We start from the raw sequence: 24,999 nt of genomic DNA on the forward strand, positions 1-24,999 counted from the left end.
GAGAAAGTTTCCGAAAAAAGACAAACGAAAAATTGAACGATCCTAGATCTTTAACGTTAAAATCATCGTTATATCAAATCTGTCAATTCACCTATTAATTCCTAAATTAAATTCTGTCTTAAATTCGATCGCTCTGGATTCAAGAAAAAAAAAAAAAAAAAAAAAAGAAAACGAATATTTAAAACGGAAAACTGTTACTTTTCCCGCAACAAAAATCAGCATCAAAAACAAAAAGCAACCCTGTAAGCCATCGCTTTGACAGATTCGGTAATGAAAGAAGTACTTGCTCCACGTTCGTTTCTCATAGATAATTACCAACGTTCGGTTAGGATCATCTGTCTTCGGATTATCTAAACTGGAGATTTATAAAGAGCGTTTAATCTCTTTCATGTCGGTCTTTACCCCCCATTAAACACGACGACACATAAGATTAAATGACATTAACCTATTTAATAGCACCGGAACACGCTTCTACGACTTGGTTTACGTCGACGAACATTAAAATGTTATGGCGGTTCTCGATGATGGAAGATGCATGGACAACCGCGTAAAACAGGTTGATGGTCTTATTAAGTCGACTATTGGTTCCTTTGGTGGGGTTACACGGCGTCGAAAAGAAGACGCAGAGGCGTCGTCGTACGTCATCCAACATATTTCCTCGGCGCGCCCATCCTGTCCCCTCCAGGACTCCTCGCTTCCTACGGCCGATTGATTATCCTCGTTATTTGCCCTCCCGTCTCTCCACGGATTCATCTGAACGTGTAGGCTCTCTCTCTCTCCCTCCCTCCCTCCTTCCCTCTCTCGTCGAGAAAATCGTCGATCTCGGACACTGTACGCATCGACGACCGGACGCAACATCACCGAAGAGGATCATCAATCGTCCTAGACGTGTCCTTTACGTGAACTCGCCTTCTTTTTCCTGCCCTCTTACGTTCCGAGGATTTATGGTACGGAAGAAATGGAAATGAACGATAAATCTACTTTTCTTTTTGCTTTTGGTAGATGTTGACGGGAAGAGAATATGGTAATTTACGAACGAGCCGGGGGTTGACTCGTTAAAACGAGATAGAGTGGATATTGTAGGAGTTCAGATGAGACTCGATATTGAAATTTTTCGAGAGATGAAATTTTCGTACTAGAAAGAATCGTGGTAAAAGAAAAGTCTTCGAAATGGGTCCTATGTTATAGAATATGAAACGATCTTCAGATTTGTGAATACAAGAATTTTTAATGTGATCAATATTACGCATACCAGGATGAGGAATTGAAGAAATATTTCTTGGCGATCTCTGCTGTAGGAAGTTCTTGGAATCGAAAGGATTAGCCCTAAAGCAAATTACAGTGACATAAATTGATAAAAAATAAAAGAGGATGAAAACTATCCCATGTATCAGTAAATTTACTAAACATAATTCTTTTCATGGAAAAGAACGTTCCGCTGTAAAAGTGTACCGAAGTTGCCACTTCATGGACCATAAAATTTTTCAAAGTGCACAGTTAAATAATCGTAACCAATTGCTAATTTCAAAGCGACTATATCTACATCTATTTTACTTAATAAAATCGCCGGTTCTCGACGCATAGAAGAAATCCGTATACATAGCAACCTAGCCAGTAATTGGTCAATTAGAGATGAATTTGATAATTGGAGGAATGGCGCGTCCCTTGTGGTGAGTTTTCAGCGTTATACGGAGCGTAAACGAGGCTTATAAGCTCATAGTTGCGGTTATGTATGAACAGAGAGAGAGAGAGAAGCTTCCTCGTCGAAGCAACGAACACGTTTCTATCAAACCGCGTCGGTCGTTCAATTATCCGAGACACCGTAACGAGGAAGCGTTGATTTATCGTTGAGTCGATGAAATGCGCGCTATGATACGTTGCGTACGTTTGATGAATCGTCGGGGGTAAAAGGGGGCACAGGGAAGATTCGTAAGGGGCGTCAGTGTTGCGACGTTAATTAGAGTGAAACGATTATATTCGATCGATCGGGAGTTTAACGACTTCTTGCTGGCGATACAGCCAGGCATATACGATACGGTCGATAGAACGACGTAATGCGTTCGAGAAGAATGTTAATTGAATGTAATTAGAAAATGTATTACCACGAGGCAGCGTATAGACGGGGGGACGACTTAGGAGTGGCGTTCTCGAATTTATAAATCATATTATCAGTTAAATATCGGGGAACAAGCGGTAATTACACGCAGTGGTCATTTCTTCGATCTTGAGAGTTCGGGATGTTGAACCAAGGGATAAGTTGCGTAAACGTAACATTATTGTATAATAAAAACAATGTGATTTATATATTATACATATTTTTCTTTAAGCACAAGAGATACAGGGATACGAAATGTATTCGTACATCACTATACGGTATAGCATTTATACTGATTAATTAATAGTAAATAATTTTAATTGATTATCTTCGTGTACTATTTTCGTGTGATTACAAACATTTGATACTCTGAAGAAAACAAAATGCTTCGTTGCAAAGCGAGGGTATGTGTAAATATACTTTTAAAGAGAGAAAAGGACGAACCTCGATGGAACCGAACACTTTAAGCTTCCGTGTAACTCGAGCAAGAAATAATCCCGACACAAACTACATACCCAAGAAGCAACGACTCCTCCCAATAATCATACTCTATCCATCGCTGCTACAACATCATTTATAAACACTTCGACCAGACTCTTGTACAAAATGATCTAGATGGGAGCGGAATTGTTAATACCGGCTACCATATCAAGACATCAGTCGAGGCATTAATCAACAGGATATTCTTCATCCTGACTGAATCGATCAAGATTCATCGCGGAGCCTGTGTAACCAGAAACGGTCCATATTCGGATAGTCTCCCTGCGCAAACTCGTTCGAAAGCAGTCAAGATCCGTCCCTGGAGGAAATTGAAAAAAAAAGAGAGAGGGAGAGAAAAAAAGAGATCGTCACGCGTGAACGGTTCCTTCGTTAATTGAACCGTTCTGCTAATGATGTCTGTGGATCTTTAAAACTATGCTCCCCCATGGCTCGTTCATTCGTTCGTCGTTCATAGAAAAGAGAACGGATTTCATATTTTTAATTGCTCGTCCTGGTCCGAAGTGAATTCTGGTACCACACCCTGGTCTGTTATTTCTTCTCTCGTGTCTTTTTTTTCGCCGTTGCTGTTCCCTTTCTTCCTTCCTTTTCCCATTCTATCCGCTCGACCAGGCAACGAACACGCGACAAAGCGCGTGCCACGCATCAAGCCGAGAGACGCGCGACCCTCGTTACGTAGAAATCAGCGCAGATTTATCGAGCAAATTGGATCGAGTCCTTCCGTCGTGGGGACCGAGCCGTGTTGTTCCCATGTCGGCGACCACCGCCCGAGAACAATGGTTCTCAACCCTTTTTCGCCTCTCGGAAGTGGCTGACTCGGCGTGTATGACTAAAGGCTGTCCCATGGAACGTGCACTACACGCGATTGCACAGTTCGTATACCGTGCAATTAAGAGGCGTGGATGAAGGCGTACTTGTCGTTGAATGAAATTGACGTCTTCACCTAGTTCTTTGTTACTAGTGGAGAATTAAGATCGTAGGTAATTTTAAGAGCACTTGTTCCATCTGGAAGTTGGTACAAATGATTTCTAGCTGTTATTTCATTCTTTTTTTTATTTGCTATTGTAGAGGAATAAAATTGAAGTGCTCTTCTAAACAATTTATAGTATTCACCGTACATTCATACCTTACGTCGTAACAGAATTATTATACTATTATGAAGTCTGACATTTTCTAAAAGGAATTAGTATTACGTAAGAAAAAGTAGAATGAACGATATGGTCGAACAAAATGTCTCAATATCAGTAAACTTCCTTAATAGACAAGTTTAGTCTAAACAATTTACTTCAGAGTCAAATTCTACTCTAAATAATGATTTAGTAATAACTAAACCTATAAAAAAAAATTATTACGAAAAACACTAAAAAAAAGACGCCCAATCACCTAAGAATCTCTGAATAAATAAATTATTCTATGCAGGAAATTGTCAGTTCGAATGAAGAAATCTTCGATCCTCTTTTCCTGGTCATGAACTTAATACTTTGGTGTGTCTTTGATGTACTTTGATGCTTAAGGATTGAAGACCAATGTCAAAATTATACCTCCACCAGGCATCTTTGAAATCGATAAATCTAATGTTTGCATTGTTCCATTGTTTCAGGGTATTGAAACCCCCTGGTGGCGGAAGCAGCGACATTTTCGGCGCGGCCCCCGAAGAGACTAGCCCCCGCCGCGTGAAGAACCACAACCAGTCGCAGCTGGGCTCGGCGCTGTTCGGCGATACACCGAACAGCAACAGCAACGAAACGCCGCGCAACAAGCCCGGTAATGATTCATACAATCGCCTGTTTGGCCCTCCCGATGCCCCACCCACCACCCCAAACGCGAAAAATCACATGCGCAGCAATATCTCCCTCAGCGGGGAGTCGACGTCCTCATCGGTGTCATCAGGCGCCGCAACGTCGCCCGCGAAGAGCACCGGAAGTACGGACTCGATCGCGGGCGTTCTCAACGGATACGCGGCCAGCAATGGCAACAATCTGACCAACGATGTCACAGGTAAGGTGTAAATTCTCCTTTCTCGAAAACGCATCCACAACACCCGCCCTCCTCCTACGACACCCCCACTATATGTGGAAACAAAAAGGATTTACTGTCTCTCTGGTCAGGTGAACTGGTGTACGGTGCGAGCGCGATGGAACGCGGCTACGAGTTCTGCCACTAGTGTTCGCTATTGCGAATGATTCTTTATATTCGGTAATTTAGTTGTTTTTGTACGAAATGAATTGACTGCTTGCTATCGAGCACACGCTTCTGTAATTTGTCATTTGAGAATTGTTGAGCAGAAAGGGAAGGCTTAACGTTAGAACTATCGATGACCAAAGTGTAAAATTCGTGTCATTGAAATTAAAATGAAAGAATTTCTAGAAGCCTATAACGTGTCTACGAGGAATTAGAAATTGGTAATTTTGACCATTCTGGTAGTTCTAGCGCTAAGTATTATAGCAGTGCAGCGTTAACTGGTCTCTATCTCCAGCAGTGAAATAAAAAAAATAAAAAATTTCTTAATTATTGGAAATATCATATCTCTCTTAAAATTTTTGGAAATATTATATCTCTCTCTCGATAATTGACCAGATAAGTTGCCAATACGCGACAAGTTAACCAAGCACTACTATGAATGGTGTATGGTGGTGGCAGCCTTGCGCAGTCAATTTATTTTGAACAAGCTATATTTAAATCGTCAGTACAGCACAATTACCTTCACGTCGTAAACGTGGGACGAATTCTTTCTTTTTTCTCAAGCGTTACTTTCTTGGTATCGAAGCTTTTTCTTGAGACGATTTAGTTTCTTGCGTACTGTATATCACTCGAGTAATATATAATTTTCGATTTTTATTTCTTTCTTTTTGTTTGTTAGTTTTCGTTGATTTTTTAACAGATTGCTGCTGTGACAAGCGTGCAATCGCTGGAACTACAAATATATACTTAAACTCGCACTGTATTCGAGCTACCTTGAAATATGTGTCTGTGTGTCGCAGGCTCTTTTCGATATTAACTTTCGCACCACGCCGATTCTGTTTGAAATTCCTTTCAAATTAAAGACACTTCTGTCGAGTTTCACGCGTTCTTTGAAATTCCGTTCGGTTTCTTTTGTTCCATTAAATCGATTGAATGAACAAATTTCAACGGAAAAATCGCTATTGATCTTTTTATTGTGGAGCTAGCGAGACACGAACGAACATTGTTATTATTATTTTTCTTTCTTATTTTCTGTGACTAATCCATGGCTTTTACCAAGTCATCCTCTTGAATTGTTCACAAGCAGCTTTTAGGAGAATCAAACGATTTCGTAAGTGTGTAAAAAAGACATATTCAAGTAGATGACACGACACTCATCCTACACGTTATTTTTTTTTTTTTTTAATTACGGATGATCGCGATCTGTTTCGGGAAATGTCGTTCTTAGCTTGATTTACATTATCGATTGAATTGCAAGAATTAATAGTTCAATCGAACACGTATAAGCTGTTTCGCGTTAAGTCGTTAGCGAGGAGTTCAACAAAGATGCAAATAGGAGGCAGAAAAATCGTTAGCGATAAATTGGGAAAGGATATATGCAGAATATATTTTTTTTTTCATTTTTTAGGAATAGAGGAAAGATGTAAAAACAAAATTATTATGTGCGCGTGTCCATGTACCGTGTACTTACCTTTTTATAAAAAGTTTTTATGAATCTCGATCGTGCAATGACGTGATTATTAATGCAAATCAAGTTTCCAAACATGAAATTTCGCATAAAATTATATTAATTAGTGTTTTTTTTTAGAATTTCATTTATCATAACTGGATTTAATTTTCTACCCTTTTTCTTTTCTTTTCTTTTCTTTTTTTTTTAAGTGTAGAAGTTCGTAGTCATTCAAGAAGTTCTTAATATGTACAATATATATTTCGTAAAGCGTGAACTGTGATAATTTTTTGATTAAAGTACCTTTTTTTTAACGAGTCACAGGGCCTGCTGCGAAACTAGAAACACATATTTTGAGTTAGTCGCACCATTTTCAATCCTTTAATTTTTTGGTTAAACACCGTAACATACCTCTCTGCTTGCGACAAACAATCTGTTTCTCATCGATTTTTCACGCAATCGGATGGGAACCACGGAGTTGTCTAATATATGACATATTTTGAAAATATTTTGTTTTACCCTGTTATCTTTATTTTTTTTTTTTAATGTGTGGAATTTTGATATAACGAAGATGTTATTCTTTTAAGTGGTTTTTTTTTATTATTGGAATTGATTTCTAGAGAGAAAAGTAACTTGGAATCATATGTATCTGTTTAGTTTTTTACAATGCTTCACACATCGTCAGTGAACTGCGAATTGTTCATAGTGCGTTCTTACTCGTGGAACAGTTTGAGAACTGCAGTTTTTCTTTCCATTGTTTTTTTAATCTTGATACTTTGTGTTTTCTTCCGTTGCTCCGTAACTTTCTTTGCTTTTGCTTGCTTTATCTCACACAAACGTAATATAGTACAATACTCTTGGTTTTCTATTATGTTCGTACTCGTTCCTCTTCGCATGGACGAATTCCAGTTACTCGCGTTACTATTCCAATTATATTTCATATTCAAAGATTCAGAAATTTTAAGATTTGAATATTAAAAGATTCTTTCAAGAAAACTGATTTGATTCAAGGATTCAAAAATTCAGTAATATAAAGATTTAGGTGTTCACAAAGATTCCAATATTCAGAGATTGAAAGATTTAAGGATTTAAATATTTAAAGATTCAAAGATCTAGAAATTCGGAGATCGAAAAATTCAAAATTTCAAAAGCCGTAAGATTCGAATATCTAGCAATTCGAAGATCTGTAAATTTAAATATCCCAGCACTCTCTAACTTTTCGATTATTCTTTTCACCGTTTGTCCCTCACTCCTCAAAATTAAGATAACTAAATGATCGTAGTATCTCGAATTGGTCCATGCGAACAGTCGCGCCCACTAACATATATACACGGTTGGGTGACGGTGATGTGGGTTTTGCTACCTGTGTGTCGGTGCATGGGGGTGGTGGTGGTGGTGGTGGTGGTGAAATTCTGGCGCGTGTCGCTTTGCGTGCACCGGCTGTGAAACTGTCGTCCTCTGCGCCTTCCTACCCGCTCGAACCCTGGCAGGTGGATCATCCTGCTTAACTCGCAACCCGGTCACCGGAGACGGAGTTGACGTGACGCCCGTGAGGCGCAGCGCACGAAGGTGTCGAGGTAACGTTTACCCACTCTTCTTTTGTTTTTTCTCAATTTTACTCTCTTCTTTCTCTCTCTCTCTCTTTTTTTTTTTTTTGTTAAAGACGATCAATAATGTCTTTCGCCCTTTTACATCGACATTCAAACATAAATTTTATTATTTTCATTCACATGAAATTATTTGTTCTATCCTCTTCCTCGAGAAACTTCGAGACACGCGAGAAACTCCATTTGATTAGTTTTTCATCGAGCAGGTAACGACAGAAGAGGAGATTCCGTAGTACTGTACAAAATTGCCGAAGGTTATCGTTCTTCAGCGGCATCTCGACAATTAAAACTACTGTTATCATGAAATAATTTACTACGGCTTAAACAGCGAAATAATACGCGTGAAAGTCGAATTATTCGACGAACAATACGAAACTAGATCTTGGAAGATAAAAGGGTCCGAAACTTTGGCAATTTGAACATTTGTAAGTTTGAAAATTTGAGAATTTCCAGAGAGAATTTGGGCAATTGGAGATTTGGAAATTTAGAAATATGAAAATTTATCGAAATTAAGTATAAACGCATGCAAGTAAAAAAATGCAATGCAACGTAGGTTAATAGAAGGGTTGAATATAAATTGCAGAATGGTTGGCGTGTGGTATTATCAAGGTTTGTATGGTCTCGACCCCCGATTCACGAAGAAAAATATGGGGTAAATTCACGAGCAAGTAGGGTCTACTTTATTTTGGTCAGAATAGCAGGAGGGTTTTGTATGCATATTTGATTGAACGTGGTCTGGAAATTTTGTCATTGTCTGGGGTGGCTTAGTACGATTTGACGTACGTTTGGGGATGAATCAGAAAGGTTGTGACTCACTATGTGGTTTGATTAAGTCACATTATCATAGTGTGAATAAGAAGAAATTCTTGGTAATTGCTTGTTGAAAACGATCGTGATATACTTTTGACATGACTTGTGAATTATGCAGATAAGGATGTGTTTAATAAGTTACGTGGCGAGTCATCGAACAAAAAGCAAGTTTATTGATAAATTATTTTTACGCGAGTCATCCTCCGGTAGTTTTGTACAGTACTGAAAAAAAAAGGCAAAAGATATAAATTTGATTTTTTTACGAGTTGATGTTTCAGCTTTCACTCTTTTACTTTATCGTTTCTTTTCCTTATATAGCCTTGGTCGACCGATAATTTCTGTGTATTTCTTGCTGCAGACGAAGAGGATTGGATTTATGATATTCCTTTATGCGTTTCTTTTCTTTACGAGTACAATGTGTTTCTTTTTTCCTTTGTATATGTGTATATGTGTTATTTGGTATTAATTTCAGATTCGGAGTAACGGTCCTTATGTTTAGTCCTAATTTTTACTTACTTTATTTGTAATTTGTATTCCCCTGAAAAGAACAATATGTTTAAAAATCCCTATAACTTATCCATACAGATGGGAGGCAATCGAGAATTTGAGAGAAGTCCGCAAAATATCCCAAATTGAAAGCTATTTCATTTTTCTGAAATTAAATGAACGTTTCAATAAAATTAGAAGATTCCTAAAAAATTAACTTCAATACAAAACGATACTCTTACCATAATCTCGATTGCCATCTAAAATTAAAATCCATTCTAATTTATATAATCACCTTATATATATATATATATATCCTCACAATGTCTCAGATTTGCTCGAATTCAACTCAAAAATTACTTCAGTCAAAAATAAAAGAAAAAAAAAAAGAAAGAAAATCTCTACTAGAAGCATAGAATTCAAGCAAATTCCCCGACAAGTTTCCATAGGTCAACACTCACACTCATATAAAATAGTCTGTAATATAGTACGGTAAGTTCGTGTTATATGTAGTAGACGATTACCTACACATTCCTTGTCTTGCGTAGCGTAAGTTCTGCAGAGTAGCTCTCACGAATATTTTATATCCGATCGTTCTTTATCAGTGCATCGAAACCGACTGGTTGTTCCTTACGTTTTACGCTTAATTGCCTGTCGAGTAAATTACCTGCGTGTCCCTGTCCCCCTTTCACGGGCGTGTACGGGAAATGTCGAAGAAAAATCACGAAGGGAGAGAGCCAGCATGTGGATTTCGCGTGAAATCTCGATATATCTCTATGACGGTGTTATACAAACACACGGTGGATATCAGGCGTATAAAAAACTAAGGATGCATGATAACCGTTATAAATTGGTTAATACGCCTCTTTTTTTGTTTATTGTTTTTCAGCCTGTTTTAATTAAGTGTTAACGGTAATCGATAACGTTTTTCTGGTTTTTTATACTCCTGATAATAATTGCATGCGAGTAATACGAAATCGATTTCCATAGAATTAAATAGAAAATTCCATAGGAATCATAGCAATGAGAAAATAAAGGAGAAAATTGGGAGTTATTAGAATGTAGTTTCGTTTTTTAGAGTTCATAATGGTCGAGGTTTACAGGTGTAATGTATAGTCTTTTTGGAATTTATCGAGATCTTGAAAATGAACGTTGTAGAACAAAAGGATTTCCTGGAATTCAGAATAGAAGAGACTGAGTATAATCTTATGCAAAAAGACACCACTTACATTTGAAAATCTCGAAGCTGATCATGGAACAGTAACATTCTAATCAAATCAAATTAGATCAGTTCAAGATAGACAATGAAATCATCAAGTCTTCGTTATCACAAGAAGCAAATTAATTATATAACGTTTCGTGATCCATCCTAGCATATACATATTTTCAGATTTCATAGACTTCTGACCAATTAAAATCGGTTGATTTCGATCAAAATAAAAATATCGTGCAAATATATCAAATACACAAAATTACCACATCATCGTATTGCAATAGTATGATATAGGGAAACAGAGACGGTGAGTCACAAGACAAAGAAACCTTCAACCAATTATTCAGTGTTTCGTGATTCGCTTATCGTATCATTCCAGAGTCCATCAGCTTTCCATCGATTGGTTCCGATGAAAATCAGCGAAGAAGTGGTACAAGTGCATTATTTTTCAAAACCGAAATAAATAAAGATATCGATACATAAAATTTACCTAGACAATTTCGTCAGTAATTTCCAGGTCTTTGTATTTTAACCCTCATACATTTTACTTTTTAAATTTTGTCTCGTTTTACTCTTTTTTTCTACTACCAAATAAACTAATTTATTGTTCCTAGCCTTAAAATTCGAATAAGAAAATATAATAAATCTATGTGTTTTCTCAAAAGCAAACAAAATTCCTTATTACACGCGATTAATGTTTAAAGATGTATAAGTGTCTCTATCAAGATCCGACTGTACCCCCAATATATTTCCTCAAATTAATGATTTCGTCGCTTAGACCACTTCTCCTCTAAACCTTCAAATATCATCTAAATATACCAAAATTATCCTAATGAAGAACCTCGATCCCACAACTTTGATCTCAGAATGTCGACTGAAAAAGGCAAATATTCTTCGTAGATGGTAACCCGGTAACCGGAACTGGCTACGCAGAGTCACAGAACAACGGGCCTGCCGTGCAAAACGGAACGTCCAGCTCGAATTCCAGCGAGAAGTCGAACGACACGTCGCCGGCGGCAAAGGTTCCGGCACGTACACGCGTGCCACCCGGTGGATACTCATCCGGACTATGGTAAAAATGTGGCCTCATGGACAACCGCTGATCGACATCCTCCTTTCGATTGGCGCCAGAAAAACCCTTCCAGTACTGGCAAATTCGAAAGAAAACCGGATCCTCCAGTTAAACAATTACTCCAGTAGTAGAAATATTCAGTTTAGGAGCGATTGGTTTCTTGTTTCGATTAAGAAAACGAAGATTAATTAACCGCGTTTACGTATTCTTTTTCTGAGGAATTCTTCTAGACGAACCGTATTCTTCCCGTTCTATCCTTTTTTTTTTTTTTCTTTATAGGCAGTAGCTTGAAGTCGATCTTAGATCTTGAATTTTACACGGGAGATCACTCGACTTGAAATCTTAGATTTTAATGTAGCTTCGGATACAAATCGATCGTTGAGAAATATTAGATGCTTTTCTTTCGTTTCCTTAGTTGTTTAAATTCATTTGCGGGAGAAAACAATATCATTTATGGGGGATGGAAAATATATTTGGTCCATTATCTTGGAAAGTAAATACCTTTAAGAGCTAAGATTGATCATTATTGATACGTTTGGGTAAATAAATTTTTCATGTCCCGTTTTGTGGATTGTTTCCAATTTCTAAATATGAATTTCGGCAGCTGGGGAAAAATACGTAATATTTTTTGATGCTCTACCTTGTGTTCAAGGTTTCATCAAGATCTCGTAATTTTCAGTTGGGTGATATTCCTTTGTTAGAATTTATTTAGAAGTTATTTCAAAGTTGAGCTTCGGTTCGTGTTTTCTATCGTTCATTCTTAATGTTATATAGAGTGAATTTCTGTATCACGTAGGAAGGGTAGAGGAGGAGGTTTAGAGCATAAAATTTGGCAGAAGTTGTCGAATGTGAGTTATCAAGATTTCAATTTTTATTCTAAGAACTTTCGAGGATGTTATGTTCGTAGTTTGTACTTCTTTTACATTCGAATATGTTTAAGTAAAACGAAAGAAAGAAAGAAAGAAAGGAAGAAAGAAAGAAAAAAAGAAAGAAAGAAACGATGGTTCGAGTGAGAAAATGAATCCTGCCAAATTCTGGAAGGCGAGAAGTCGGAAGCGAGCGTCAAGAACCACGCTTCTTTGAGTTGATAGACTGCTGTCGGTTGGTTTTTTCTTCGGATAAGGAAAACAAATCGTAATTTGTAATTGATGAATAGCGAAAAATTAAATGAAAAGAAAAAAATAACGCGAACGTCCAGAGAGTAGAAGAGAGATAGCCCTCAATTCACGAATATAATAATGAATACTTATAAAAAAAAAAAAAAAAAAAAAAAAATAGAAAACGTTCGACGAAACTTCGGAATTGTATATTAGAAGTAGACATATATTATTCGAAAGAAGAAAAGAAAAGGTAATAATAATATTAATAATAATATTAATATTAATAATGATTATAAAACTACATTATATGTGTAATCCATAAAAAAAGAAATAAGGTCAAGTGCTTTCTTAATTTCTGTGCCTTTTTAATAACCGTATATAGTTTTTTCTTCTGCATGAATTAAATACGCCATTCTACGTAACATTTTATAGAGAGCACAGTTCCTTTTTATTTCTCGTTTGTTCTTAAGTTTCTACGTTCATTCAAATAAAGGAGAGGAAGAGAGAAAAGACCGCTTTTGCACACGGATGCATAAATACCTACCCATATTTAAAATAGAGAAGATTGCAATTTTACTAATCATATTGTAGTAATCCATTATACATTCAGATAATCCTTAATCGTTCGATTTACCAACATGCTAAACGGTTAGGATTTACGTGGATCCTATTTATCACTGTATCACTTACGGTCCTCTTAAAGCAGAGACACAACGTAACTCTGTCGAAATAACCAATAATCATTCATTTTTTTTATAGTCGTTCACTATCTGCTTCTTCCTTGTTTCACGATAACGCATAAGGAATTGTATTTATTATTTCACGGTAAGACTCTCGTGCACACGATTTTTCTTACGCTCGAAATAAAAAATAAAAAAAAAGAGAGACAGAAGAAATGACGTTTCTTCATCGTTTTGGTGTGAGTAAAAAATTGTTTGTATTGCATCGTATTCTCGTCTCATAAGTAGCCTTTTTGTACTCTGGCATTAATTAATAAAATTTTGTAAGCAACAATTATCTCTTTTATTTGTTATTATTTTTTATCCCCCCAGTCCCAACGTGGAACTAACACCATGAGGTAGCGTTTCAAATAATTTTATTATAAAATACACAGTAATATCAAATAGTAATGACAATCTATAACAAAACATAATAAATATATAGAATGTAAAAAGTATATAATATCGTAGCGGAACTGAAATTACAAACTAAATATGTCACTAATTATTCAATATCAATTGGTTTCGTTTCACATTGCAGCGATTAGATCCCTTATGGCTGTCCCATTCGCCTTACATAGGCTGGTGAAAAGATGTTTATAATTTGTCTCTTGTTCGAGTTTCTTTGAGATCTCATGCGCTCTGTTTGTAATTACAGATGGGACGCCAGCTAATCGGGCAGCGTTAAAACCGTATGATTTCGGACAAGCTCCCTCGCTAAGTTTGTACAAAAATGTTACTGTTTCCTGAGACACTTCATCCTGTTCCTCATTTTCTACCATACATGCCTATGAAAAGTAAAATGAAAATGCTAAAAATACCTCAAAAAAAGTTAAGTAACAAATAAACAAAATTTTGAAAAATGCACGATTTATATTTACCATATGGGCCAATGTAATTTCCTTTGTGTTCTTATAATCTTCTACCAAAGAATGATAATGTGTCGAAAATAGAGTACGGCAATTCAATTTTGTAAGTGCATTCACAACTGAAGCGGCTATTGCCGTGCCGTCATACGTCGACGTACCACGACCTATTGATAGAAAAATATTAAGTTTACTAATATGTTAATTATATTGCAATTTTAATTAAACGTAAATAATTTTTACCCAATTCATCAAGCAACACTAGCGAGTATGGCGTAGCGTGCTGTAATATCGCAGCAGTTTCGCTCAACTCTACCAAGAACGTACTCTGACCAGCTAGAATATCATCATTTGCGCCGAGCCTTGTGAAAATACGATCCACTAATGTCAAACGGCAGGAACTTGCAGGGACGTAACTTCCCTATGAGAAATACAAAAATTAATGTTTCGTTCATAGCTCAACACGTTATATGTTACTAAAACGTACAATTTGCGTCATTATAGTAAGAAGGGCGACCTGACGCATCAATGTTGATTTACCACCCATATTCGGCCCAGTAAGAATCATAAAAGAAGCAGAATTTTCAGTTCCTAGTAAAGTGTTATTTGGTATAAATGTATCGGAGATAATACATGGATGCCATCCGTCTCGAATATCGATAAATACCTACCAAAAGAATAATCTTTTTAGCAATTTTCGACATATTTAAATATATGAAACAGTGAATTATATTAATAGTATAATAGCGAATCACAAATTACCCTTTCGTCTGTACCATCGTTAACTTCTGGTATACACATATCTCCGCTGAGGGCGTATTCCGCCAAAGAGATAAGAACATCCAAGACAGACAACTTATAAACCGCCATATTCCACATATCATACTTCTCGCTAAATTTTGCAAATATTCTTCTGTTTAAATCCTTTAGTACTTTATCTCTGTGTTCTTCGGCGTTTATTTGTCGACTTAAAAGTTCCTGCAAAGATATTTTAGTGTCTTCCTTTATTACTTTTTTGAACGTATTATATCATTCTAGAGGAAGATGAAACCTTAGTCTCGGCAGTGTAATAGCGTTTGTATCCTTTCCTTTGTGATTGAAGCTCATACCCGGCACCAATTTTCTTTATTTGAGAATCTGGAATCTCGATTTGATAACGTTTCTTATCCGATCCATAAAACGCGACTTTCACGCCGAAGTGCTGTTTTTGCTTTTCAAGGTACTTTTGGGCATCTGCCTTTACATCATCCAATTCTATTAAAACAGAATCGTACTCACTATCGACTCCTCTCTTTGAAACAATACAGCCTATCTTTTTGGCTTCTTCGTGATCGAATGCAGTCTAAAATATACATATATTATTGTACATTTATATATCGTTTAATGACTACCACTAAGTAGAATCGATATTAATTACCTTGAAATAATCTAATGATTCTCTTAATGAAGGAAACTCGCCATTCGGCTCTATTTTAGTACATCGACTTACTATAGTACTCTTGAAATCTAAAAAGAAGGTGATCTATTTTTCAATCCCACTGCGGTAATTTTAAATTGTAATTATAGATAATGCAATTACCTTTGAACAAAGCAACAATTTTTAGAACATCCTCGAACGCACTCAGAGTAACAATAAAATCTGCAATCTTTTTCTTTGAATACATTTGACCCTCGAACATAATCGCCCTGCCGTCTGGATGATTATTCATTTTCGCCGCATTTCCTTGTGCATGGATCCTAAAATTATTATGAAATTTTGTGTTTAAATATTTTTTTTATGAATGATCTTCCTAATTTCCAATAATAACTCGAACTCACTTGCTTAATAATCTTTCAAGATCAGGGAGTCCTGCTAATATACTACGAGCATTTTGCATCACCTCTGTATTATTCATTAATTCTTGTATAGCTTGTTGACGTTCGATTATAATGTTTTTGCGACAGGATGGTCTGCAAATCCATTCTCGCAATAACCTATAATTAAGTATATTTGATTTAAAAAATTATATAAAATGTTTATATTTATTTTAAATATACCTCTTCCCGAATGCAGTACAGCAGCGATCCAGTGTTTTCATGAGAGAACCTTCGCCGAATATTCTCAAATTATTAATCGTAATAGCATCTAAAACCTAATAATTATACACATTAAATTAATTGTTTACTTTCATATGTGCAATTAAGTAATGAAATTCGTAGTCACCATATTATTCGCAAAGTTTGAAGCCACAGATTTCTCATTTGAAAAATCTGGCGGAGTATATGTTTTAAAACGTCCTTGTGCTAATAATTGCTGTTCAAGCAGATATTCTTTGAGTAAATATACACAACCACCTAAGGCATGCACTGCTAACTCTTTATCATCAGCAGAAGTTAAACCTAAAGTATCATCTAAAAAAATAAAAATTGGAACGTCAATAGGAATCAAACTTTCATTGAGAAGATGTATTAGAAATGTTTACTTTGGTTAAGATACGGTTGTAAGCCTGCAGGCCATTGAAACTGAGAGTCTGAACTTCTGAAGTATTCTCCTTCATGAAGATTCTGCAAGTTAGAAAAGAAAAGAACTTACAAACAAAATCAGATCTTAACATTTTTGAACATTTAGTACCATTATGCTTACTTTTAACGTAGTCGAAGATGACCAAAATTGAGATTCGCGTAAAAGTGGTTCTTTAATACATGCTGCTAAAGTGTTGTTTAAGATTTTTAGGGTCTTTTGAGACAAATTACCTCGTTCATAAACCACCTAAATATAGAATCAACTCAATTATCTAATTTTAATTACGATTTTAAAACAACTTACATGAACCGGCGGATAATGAGCGAGCAAAGTTAGTATTCTAGAATTGCACTGATCGTCTTCGAATTGACCGAGATAGAAGTCTCCTATTGTAGTATCTAAGAAACACACTCCATAATGAGATGTGTTTGAACCAGATGGACATTTTTCAATTAGTGATAGCAAATAATTGGAATTTGCCGTACATGCTTCTACATCCTGTGGAGTGTATACTCTTGTACCTTTACTGCTTATTTGACAAATTTCTCGTTTAACTACTTTGTCGAACTTTGTTGGCCTAGTCACTTTTCAGTAAATAAAGCAATAAATAAAATTAAATTGCGATTGATAATTTTAAAATACATGCAATATGCTTTTGAAATTATACTTTTGCTACAACGTTGCGCCATCATGTCTGGATTTTCTGTTTGTTCTACCCTGGCCACTTTGTAGCCTCTTTCTATGAAACTTGCTGAGAAACGACCATATCCAATTTCTGGAAATCCCGAATGCGCAAATTCTCCCTGTAATTAAACAAGTTTATTCTAGCAATTTATTCTAGTGTTTTTAAAATACATATAAAGTAATACAAGTGACTTACTTTCATATATGTAAGATTGATTTCATTGACACTAATTACAGCATCCATATGATACAATTCGTAAAACTTTCCTACTTTAAAGAAAAGAATGCAATCGAAATGTTTGCTTTTTAATTCCCACCATTGTCTCATGGCCTGAATAAATTCATATAATGTAAGGTGCATCAAATAATACTTGTACTAAGAAAATTTAAATTTCTATCTTACTGGAGTTTGTTGATTCAAGAAATCCACAGGAACATAAAGAGTTTTAGGATCATAATCTGGATCACTTGGTGGTTTTCTACGAATATCTCGTATTTTATTTGGTTGAAGGAAATCATACTTTAAATGTGGCCAAGATTCTGTAACACTGTCTGAACCTTTGGTTTGATTTTGTTGCTGTGGTTTTGATTCTTTTTTAGCCTAAGTGAATTTTAATTGATTAAATAATATACATATGTATTTAATAAAAAGAAGAATTTATAGCTATGACCTTACATCTTTGGTATTTTTCATTGTACTTATTTCCGGTTTTCTTCTAGGAGCTTTAGCCAATTTTATTTTCTTCTAAAATTTAATTTACATTAATCGATTAGTATGCAAATCTTTTTACTTGTAATTACTCTTTTACCTCTGGAGATTCCTCTTCACTTGCTGTTGGTGGCTCACTTTCACTAACTCCTTCAGATAATGAATCAGAATCTTCTGATTCATCTTCTGGATCTATATGAAAATGAAATCAAATATATTTTTTCTTCTAAAACAAATAAGAGATTATGACACAATTGCAACAAAAAACACAAACCAGGCTTAAATTCATCACCAGAATCTTCTCCAGACTCTTCATCAGGGATAATCAATCTTCGTTTTTTTGGCTGTATTGGTTCATTTTCTTCCGTTTCCTCTTCTTCGTCATCATCATCTTTAGAGACCTTTTTTTTATCTTTGACATCTATATTTTCTTTTCCTTTGCTTGGAATCCTTGCTATATATATCACAAATAATGTGTTACATCACTTATGTAATATTTATTCGATAATTTAGCATACACATTACATTTATTATATCAACTACGGTGAGAAACTTTTATTAACTATTACATTGAATAGATTTTTCGCAAATATTATGAATGTTTTCTATGAAATGTCCTATTTTAATTTTATGTTTAATGTTACAATGCAACAATACATGCGGCTCAAAATTACATAAAATATATTTTTCATCGCATGTTCTATTGCTTTCATTCTATTGTATTGCTATAATAAATTAATTATTTAGATGTGAGCTATTTGCGTTATATACCTTTGTTCCATTGTTCTCTTGATCTTTTCGGCGTGCTAGGTTTTTCATCGGGCTTATTATTCGATTGTTTAGGAGTTTTAGGAGTTTTAGGCGAAATAAAATAATTGTACAATGTATTCACTTTAGACATAATGATATAACAATTATAATCGTATTAAAAATTTCTAATAATTCCTCTTTCACATCTGAATATTTACTGTTCTTGCAGGTGGAAGGATCAAAATCCCGGCAAAACTTACGTTTTCTAAAAATCATTGAAGTATTACGCTGCGTTCTTAAATATTACTGAATCTATTTGTTTATCTATAAAAAAATTATTATTTTATTTGTTATTCTAATTAAGCTCTTCTTAGGTAATAATATTTGTATGTACATTTATTGATGATAGTTATAATGGTATTTAAATATTAAATAATCTGCTCTAGTTAAAAATTTAACTTTGACTTCACTAGGGAATTTAGCTGTGGGATAGAGAACTTTTTACCTGTCATATGCAGTCATTCATTCTTCATAGTAGCAATTGTATTTTAAGAAAACAATAATGGCGTATTCAGTAAGTATCTCTGTAGAAGCACCGATCGAGAATCAAATTCAAGAAATCACATACGATGGCCAAGAAATCTACCAAGCGTACGTAGTTTGTCCTTCTAACACTTACTAAAATTAAACAAAAAGTTGGTTATCCATAGAAATAGTAGTAAATGAAATTATTATATGTTCACCTAACCTCAGAATTAAAATAACATTTTATTTATATTTTGTAACATAATGTATTATAAAGTAATTAATTATAATAATCTATCATTTTTTTAGACCCCTTACATTGTCTGAAAACTTGGCAAAAATCGCGCAAAAAATCGACTTTAGCAAAACCAATGGTGAAGATGTTAAAAAGGAAACTGAGGGTGGAGAAAAGGGTGAAGAAGATACAAAAGATTCAGCTTCCTTTCAATCATCTTTATGGCCATGGGATAGCGTTAGAAATAAACTAAGGCAATACATTATTGAATATTTTTTGAACATGACTCTATCGATGTAATAGACTATGATAATTTTATTTGCAGAAATGCATTGACAGAAGTATGTGTGTTAGCTGATGTTCTTGCAATAGCAAAAGAGAAGCATTATATGGTTCTTGATCCTGTGCCTCAAGATATACCAGAAGTAAAGCCTATGCTACAATTATATGCTAGAAAAAAAGCATTGGCTGGAGCTGCGTCTGTCATTATGATGGGCGCTGACAGGTTAAAAAACTGTCAGAATGAACTAGCCAGAAATAGATCAACCCCAGATTTCCATATTGAATTACTGAGATTGAGACAAAATTGGCGTTTGAAAAAAGTTTCTAATTCGATCATTGGTGATCTTAGTTATAGAACAGGTTCATAGTTATCTTTTATATATTTAAATGTCTAATTTAAGAACTAATTGTATCACATTCAGTAATATGAATTTTTTAGCTGGATCTAAATTCCCCCAGACTGGAATGTTTGAAGTTACTAAGGCAGAAGAGGAAGAGAAGAATAGTACAAGTCCTCCTGCATCTCCAAGTCCTGGCAATAACGTACCAGGTCAAACCCATCCTCCAAATTCTAAAGCTTCTGCTCTGAGAGTTACTATTCCTAGTGAATTACAGGGTGTTGCTTACATAGAGGTATTATGTCAAAAAGGTAAGTGTATGTATGTATAATATACATTTATTAGTGTGTTTATGTACAACATATAACATCAATGTCGAATTATTAATTTTGTTTATAGACCAAGAAGATTTATGTAGTGCAAATATTAGTTTACTTAATAACAGTGCACATAGCTCCAATGCAGACATGCACTGGCAGCAAAAACTAGAAGCTGCACAAAATGTTCTTTTTTGCAAAGAATTGTTCAGTCAATTAGCGAGAGAAGCGGTACATTTACGTGCGCCTATACCTCACATGGTTGTCGGCAATCAAATAATGGCAACAGTAAATACTTTTTTGCTCTTAATTGATATGTATGATACATATTTATTTACGATATACTATACAAAATTAAAAAATTTTAGGTGTTGCCTGGGATTCAGTTAATCATAGGACTTTGTCATAGTACGGGAAATGACAAAAAACCAGCCGCTCCTCCTCCTCATAAAACCGATCATGACCACGTGTTAGAACACTCTTTGCATCAGCTATTACGTGAAGTTCATCACAAAAATACGCATCATCCATTTCCACATCCTTCTTCCGGACCTCTCGGGCCCAGTAAAAGGAGATGTTTAGCTGGTCCAACAGCCGCGGACAGATATGAGCTTTTAGAAATGACAAAGAGTCAAACTCTTTTAGAACAAATTATTCAACAAGCTCAACATTATTTCATGCGATTACGTACCGAGTATGTCTTAGATACAATAGCAAAGGAAGTAAAAGATCCTTTGATTGTTTCTCATTGGAATGCGTTAAATTCTCCTACCCAATCTTGTGTAAAAATTAATATTTTAACACATGGATACGACACAGTATGTCGAACGTCGCTTGTTGTTCATATAGGAGAGAAGTCCTTGAAATGCGTTTGCCGAGATGGTAGAGTAATGCATATGAGTTATGAACCTCAAGAATTACGGGACCTAATATTTTGTCAGGTACAATCACATTTTTTCTTTTCTCTTAATCTTTATCGAATATGTATGTAATTACTTAATATATTATTACAGATCTATCAGCATCAAATAACAGCAGTACAAGCATTGGCAAAATGTATGGGATGGCAGTTTTTAGCCAACAGTTCACACCTTGGCTTAGGGGCAGTTGAACCTCTAGGAAACGCTAGCAGTTGTATTTTAGCTTCACCAATAGGCGATAGGTATTTATTAATTTTGTTTTAGTAGGAGGCTATGTATATATGTATGTGTTACATCTAAAATAATTATTGGGATTTTAGGATGATAGCTGTTAGGTGTGAACCGCAAACGGGAGTACAAGTTGCGATAGCTCATTCTCCTCGGAAAGATTTCTTTCCTGGACAATTAGTGAGAGAAAGAAAGTGGGAAAATTTAGGTGGTTCTTTTAAAGAAGTTCGGTGGGATAAAATGGAAGGGAAAAATTTTTTAAATAAAATGGAATTACTTATGGCTTCCTTAACAAGCTCCTAGATGCTATCAATGACTGATTAGGAATTTAATTGTTCCACAGGGTGAAAAAACGTGATCACGCATACAGATTTTATTTTTCGTTTGATATACTCTCTACACTTTTTTATTGTATAATTGAATTATAGATGAATTTATTCGAGTGATATCTTGCGACTGTGATTCACTCTATTTTCCAAATTTCTCTTTTTTCAATAAAAAAACCGATTAAAACATTCATGCTTTTTAAAATCGAATTCGTTGTTTTCCCTTTCTTGTCCTAAACGAACTGAGATATTTCATCCTGTGGTATTTGTTATTGAGAACAAGGATTATAATTAAATGTACCTTTAGTTGTACAAAAATGGTTTTTATTTGAATGACATATGAAATGTAATATGAATCGAGTAATAAACCATGAAATGGTAAGTGAAACACAATGCCAAATGTACAGATGTATATTAAACACCTAAATTACAATTATTAATGGATCTTATATACATACAAAAACTACTGAACAATTCCTTACGTATTATCATCATTTGTATAACCTGTTTTGAATAGTTTTATTTTTTGATATAAGGCAGGGATTGATGCATAAATTTACTCTTTCCGTTTGATAGAACATGTACATACATTATATATGCATACATTCTTACATATATACATCCATACTTATCTTAGACTTTGCTTTTTTTTGCAATACAAACAAAATATCGTACATTTCAATATAATTCGATTTTAGATCGAAACATCGTCGCGTCTTGGTTATACAATTGTTTCGATGGGTTAAGGGACGGACTAGCAGTTTGACCAAGGAATTCTGTGCTAGAACGTATTACTATTTAAGTTTTTTGCGAAAAAATATTACATTTGAAAGATAAATAATACTGGTACACTTAACAGATGTCCATTTTGGTCAAGTGTAAAGTAAGGTCTAACATGTATTGGATCTGTACGAATATACTCCTAATCGTTATAGGCTTGTTTAGTAATACCAAAGATATGGTTTGTTAATTTAACATCATATCCTTTTACACACAGTGTATATCAGAGCAATGAATAATCTCCTTGCAATCAAATGGCTAAGGAAAAAAAATTTCATCATTCTGTGATGTTCATTCGGGTCAAACACAACTACTTGTATTTTAACTTTCTTATAAAAGTTTTCTCTTTTACTGTCTTGAAAAACACTGAACTATACTTTGGGGTCTGCCACCAGCAACTTTGAACGCAAGTGCAGTTGTTATAATCAAAACAACATAAGCGGATAAAGTGGTAGCTACGTAAGCTTGATATACATTTAAGAGGGTCATACATGACACAAACAAATGTGAGCCAACAACCCAAATAACTTGACCCCAATTTTTTCTGTCAAGAGCAGAGAAAAATACAACGCCCCAAAATGTATGTAATAAGATAAAGCAAAGAGTTGTGGCTGCTGATATTATAAAAAAGTACTCTGTGCCTTGTCGAAGTCCCATTGTTCCAGGTCCAACAGCATCTGCCAGAACATTGACTAGTGCAAAAACACCACTCATAAAACCAAAACCTAAACCACATACATATGCAAACACGTGTCTGCTATCTGCTACATGTGTTGTTGTTACTTTATCTAGCCCTCTTTCGGCTTTCCTTAGTACCCAGTATAAGAGATACCTGTACAAAAATAACAAAAAAATCAACTTTCAAGTAATTCAAGCGAAAGTAGAATATAAAAAATATTGTGTTTTAAAGAGAAAGTAAATTTGATATTTCACCTGAATGCTTCTTGGAATAGTACAGAAAATACAAGTCCAAATGCGAGGTGATTTTGTAGTGGCACCACAGCATACCAAAGCACCGATGACAACAATAAAGAAATTAACCAAAAGAAGGCACTGGCTATTAGTATGATGATTCTAATAGGTTCAGCTGCGACAGTAAATGTAAACATAGCCAACGGTGGACCGAAAGCCAAAAAGGCACAACCAAAAAAATCCATAACTGTCATTTTTGCGGCGAATAGTGCCAAATCACTTTTGATGTTTTCAGTATCACACTGATCTGGTCTTTTCGAAATGCTAAATATTCATAACCTTATGTAGCCTTCGCGCGGCCCGGCTAGTACTTCTTGAAGGGCACATTTATTCCCTCCGCTGATTGTAGAAATATATCAAATATGATAATAATGGAATCGAACACAAATGAATCACGATAATGATGAAATCACTTGGCACACCAGAGATGAATAGGGAATAAGAAAATCGCCGATAAGCATTGGTGACATTCAGCCAAATATACGCTCCACGAATTACCGCCTCTAATGGTCAAACAATCGAACTATACGCACATCTTTTTCTCTGACGTTTTGGTGGGAGAAAGGTGTGTATATACAGTAAAAGGGGAAATGTGTGTTTGTATCGGGCTGTACGAAAAACAGGTGATTCGAAAACGAGCGGCATTTTGATCGCAATTTTCATATAAAATAGTTTTAACTCCATTAGTCGAACAATGGAATCAAATTACTGTAATTTCACAATTATACAAATTATTATGCAGAAAATTATGAAATTATAAGATTGCACAATTATTCTAAACTTGCGAATTGAATTGCATAAAACAATCTTATTTTGCAAATGAACAAAGCGTTTAATCATTTAAAATCTTTCAAACATCCACAATTCTCAAATCATTTCCAATATTCATAAATTTAAGGGATAAGTTATAATATAAAAAATGATGAGTAAGTTCGAGTATTGTAAAGTATTTGTAAATATTAGTAAGTATTAAAAGAATAAAATAACATAAGAGGTATTCGGAACCTAAAATTTCTAGAAATAATATCATTTTCTAAGATATTTCGGGAGTAAAAAATTTTTGTCAAAATCTCAATTTTATATCAGAAGAATATAATCTTGCAGAAGGTTGTACTATTTAGGTATTTTTTGGAATCTGACTTTATATCTCGGAATTTTTTTAGATCTAATTCGCATTCTTTTCTTGTGATTTGTCTTCACTAGTTGCTAGTACAAATGCACATTTTCCTTTTTACCGTGTATACGAACATTTCTCCCACCAAGAACACAGGAGCAAATATGTGCGTATAATTCAACTGTTCGCCGCTAGAGGCTTGCACATTTTTTTGTTGACTTT

The 24,999-nt window shown here is 34.9% G+C and overlaps 4 protein-coding genes across 10 annotated transcripts in view; 2 read left to right on the plus strand and 2 right to left on the minus strand.

Annotated features, from left to right (window-relative positions):
* LOC117231948 (microtubule-associated protein Jupiter) overlaps positions 1–13,523 on the plus strand; it is an 87,904-nt gene extending 74,381 nt beyond the window's left edge. For 3 of the 7 annotated variants that reach the window (XM_033490968.1, XM_033490969.1, XM_033490967.1), the window contains exons 2-5: positions 4,194–4,591; positions 5,862–5,885; positions 7,712–7,798; positions 11,238–13,523. In XM_033490968.1, coding sequence (XP_033346859.1) covers positions 4,194–4,591; positions 5,862–5,885; positions 7,712–7,798; positions 11,238–11,413 — 685 coding nt within the window. In that variant the 3' untranslated portion in view covers positions 11,414–13,523. The remainder of the gene's footprint in view (positions 1–4,193; positions 4,592–5,861; positions 5,886–7,711; positions 7,799–11,237) is intronic. The other 4 variants (XM_033490973.1, XM_033490972.1, XM_033490971.1 and 1 more) reach the window with 3 other exon arrangements.
* A 65-nt stretch (positions 13,524–13,588) lies between these two features.
* LOC117231945 (probable DNA mismatch repair protein Msh6) lies at positions 13,589–18,891 on the minus strand. The gene is made up of 21 exons (XM_033490963.1): positions 18,762–18,891; positions 18,265–18,444; positions 18,091–18,182; positions 17,958–18,026; positions 17,685–17,882; positions 17,478–17,612; positions 17,265–17,400; positions 16,901–17,181; positions 16,718–16,843; positions 16,557–16,638; positions 16,298–16,485; positions 16,132–16,226; positions 15,913–16,068; positions 15,674–15,831; positions 15,512–15,600; positions 15,146–15,436; positions 14,857–15,072; positions 14,582–14,761; positions 14,338–14,515; positions 14,110–14,261; positions 13,589–14,016 (listed from the first exon to the last, which is right to left on the minus strand). The coding sequence occupies exons 1-21, from the start codon at positions 18,889–18,891 to the stop codon at positions 13,759–13,761; spliced, it is 3,390 nt and encodes a 1,129-aa protein (XP_033346854.1). The 3' UTR covers positions 13,589–13,758.
* A 349-nt stretch (positions 18,892–19,240) lies between these two features.
* On the plus strand, positions 19,241–22,100 carry LOC117231946 (mediator of RNA polymerase II transcription subunit 17). Its single transcript, XM_033490965.1, has 8 exons — positions 19,241–19,391; positions 19,575–19,754; positions 19,826–20,142; positions 20,222–20,431; positions 20,520–20,725; positions 20,806–21,378; positions 21,451–21,599; positions 21,678–22,100. The coding sequence occupies exons 1-8, from the start codon at positions 19,303–19,305 to the stop codon at positions 21,886–21,888; spliced, it is 1,935 nt and encodes a 644-aa protein (XP_033346856.1). The 5' UTR covers positions 19,241–19,302; the 3' UTR covers positions 21,889–22,100.
* Positions 22,101–22,555: 455 nt separating this feature from the next.
* On the minus strand, positions 22,556–24,170 carry LOC117231949 (gamma-secretase subunit Aph-1). Its single transcript, XM_033490975.1, has 2 exons — positions 23,625–24,170; positions 22,556–23,523 (listed from the first exon to the last, which is right to left on the minus strand). Exons 1-2 carry the CDS (start codon positions 23,855–23,857, stop codon positions 23,040–23,042), a joined length of 717 nt encoding a protein of 238 aa, XP_033346866.1. The 5' UTR covers positions 23,858–24,170; the 3' UTR covers positions 22,556–23,039.
* Positions 24,171–24,999: the final 829 nt, after the last annotated feature.

Source organism: Bombus vosnesenskii, unplaced genomic scaffold (genome assembly GCF_011952255.1).
Source record: "Bombus vosnesenskii isolate JDL3184/JDL3185 unplaced genomic scaffold, Bvos_JDL3184-5_v1.1 scf7180000013276, whole genome shotgun sequence".
NCBI classification, from domain to species: domain Eukaryota; kingdom Metazoa; phylum Arthropoda; class Insecta; order Hymenoptera; family Apidae; genus Bombus; species Bombus vosnesenskii.

What these genes read in the sequence shown, in the direction of transcription:
- LOC117231945 (XM_033490963.1), bottom strand. Translation starts at nt 18,891, where the DNA reads ATGTCTAAAGTGAATACATTGTACAATTATTTTATTTCGCCTAAAACT. An exon ending in CTTGAAAGATTATTAAGCAA is followed by an intron (nt 15,832 to 15,912) that starts GTGAGTTCGAGT and finishes TAATAATTTTAG; the next exon opens with GATCCATGCACAAGGAAATG. An exon ending in TTACTATAATGACGCAAATT is followed by an intron (nt 14,516 to 14,581) that starts GTACGTTTTAGT and finishes TATTTCTCATAG; the next exon opens with GGAAGTTACGTCCCTGCAAG.
- LOC117231946 (XM_033490965.1), top strand. Translation starts at nt 19,303, where the DNA reads ATGGCGTATTCAGTAAGTATCTCTGTAGAAGCACCGATCGAGAATCAA. An exon ending in GCAATCAAATAATGGCAACA is followed by an intron (nt 20,726 to 20,805) that starts GTAAATACTTTT and finishes AAAAAATTTTAG; the next exon opens with GTGTTGCCTGGGATTCAGTT. An exon ending in GGGACCTAATATTTTGTCAG is followed by an intron (nt 21,379 to 21,450) that starts GTACAATCACAT and finishes ATATTATTACAG; the next exon opens with ATCTATCAGCATCAAATAAC.
- LOC117231949 (XM_033490975.1), bottom strand. Translation starts at nt 23,857, where the DNA reads ATGACAGTTATGGATTTTTTTGGTTGTGCCTTTTTGGCTTTCGGTCCA. An exon ending in CTATTCCAAGAAGCATTCAG is followed by an intron (nt 23,524 to 23,624) that starts GTGAAATATCAA and finishes ATTTTTGTACAG; the next exon opens with GTATCTCTTATACTGGGTAC.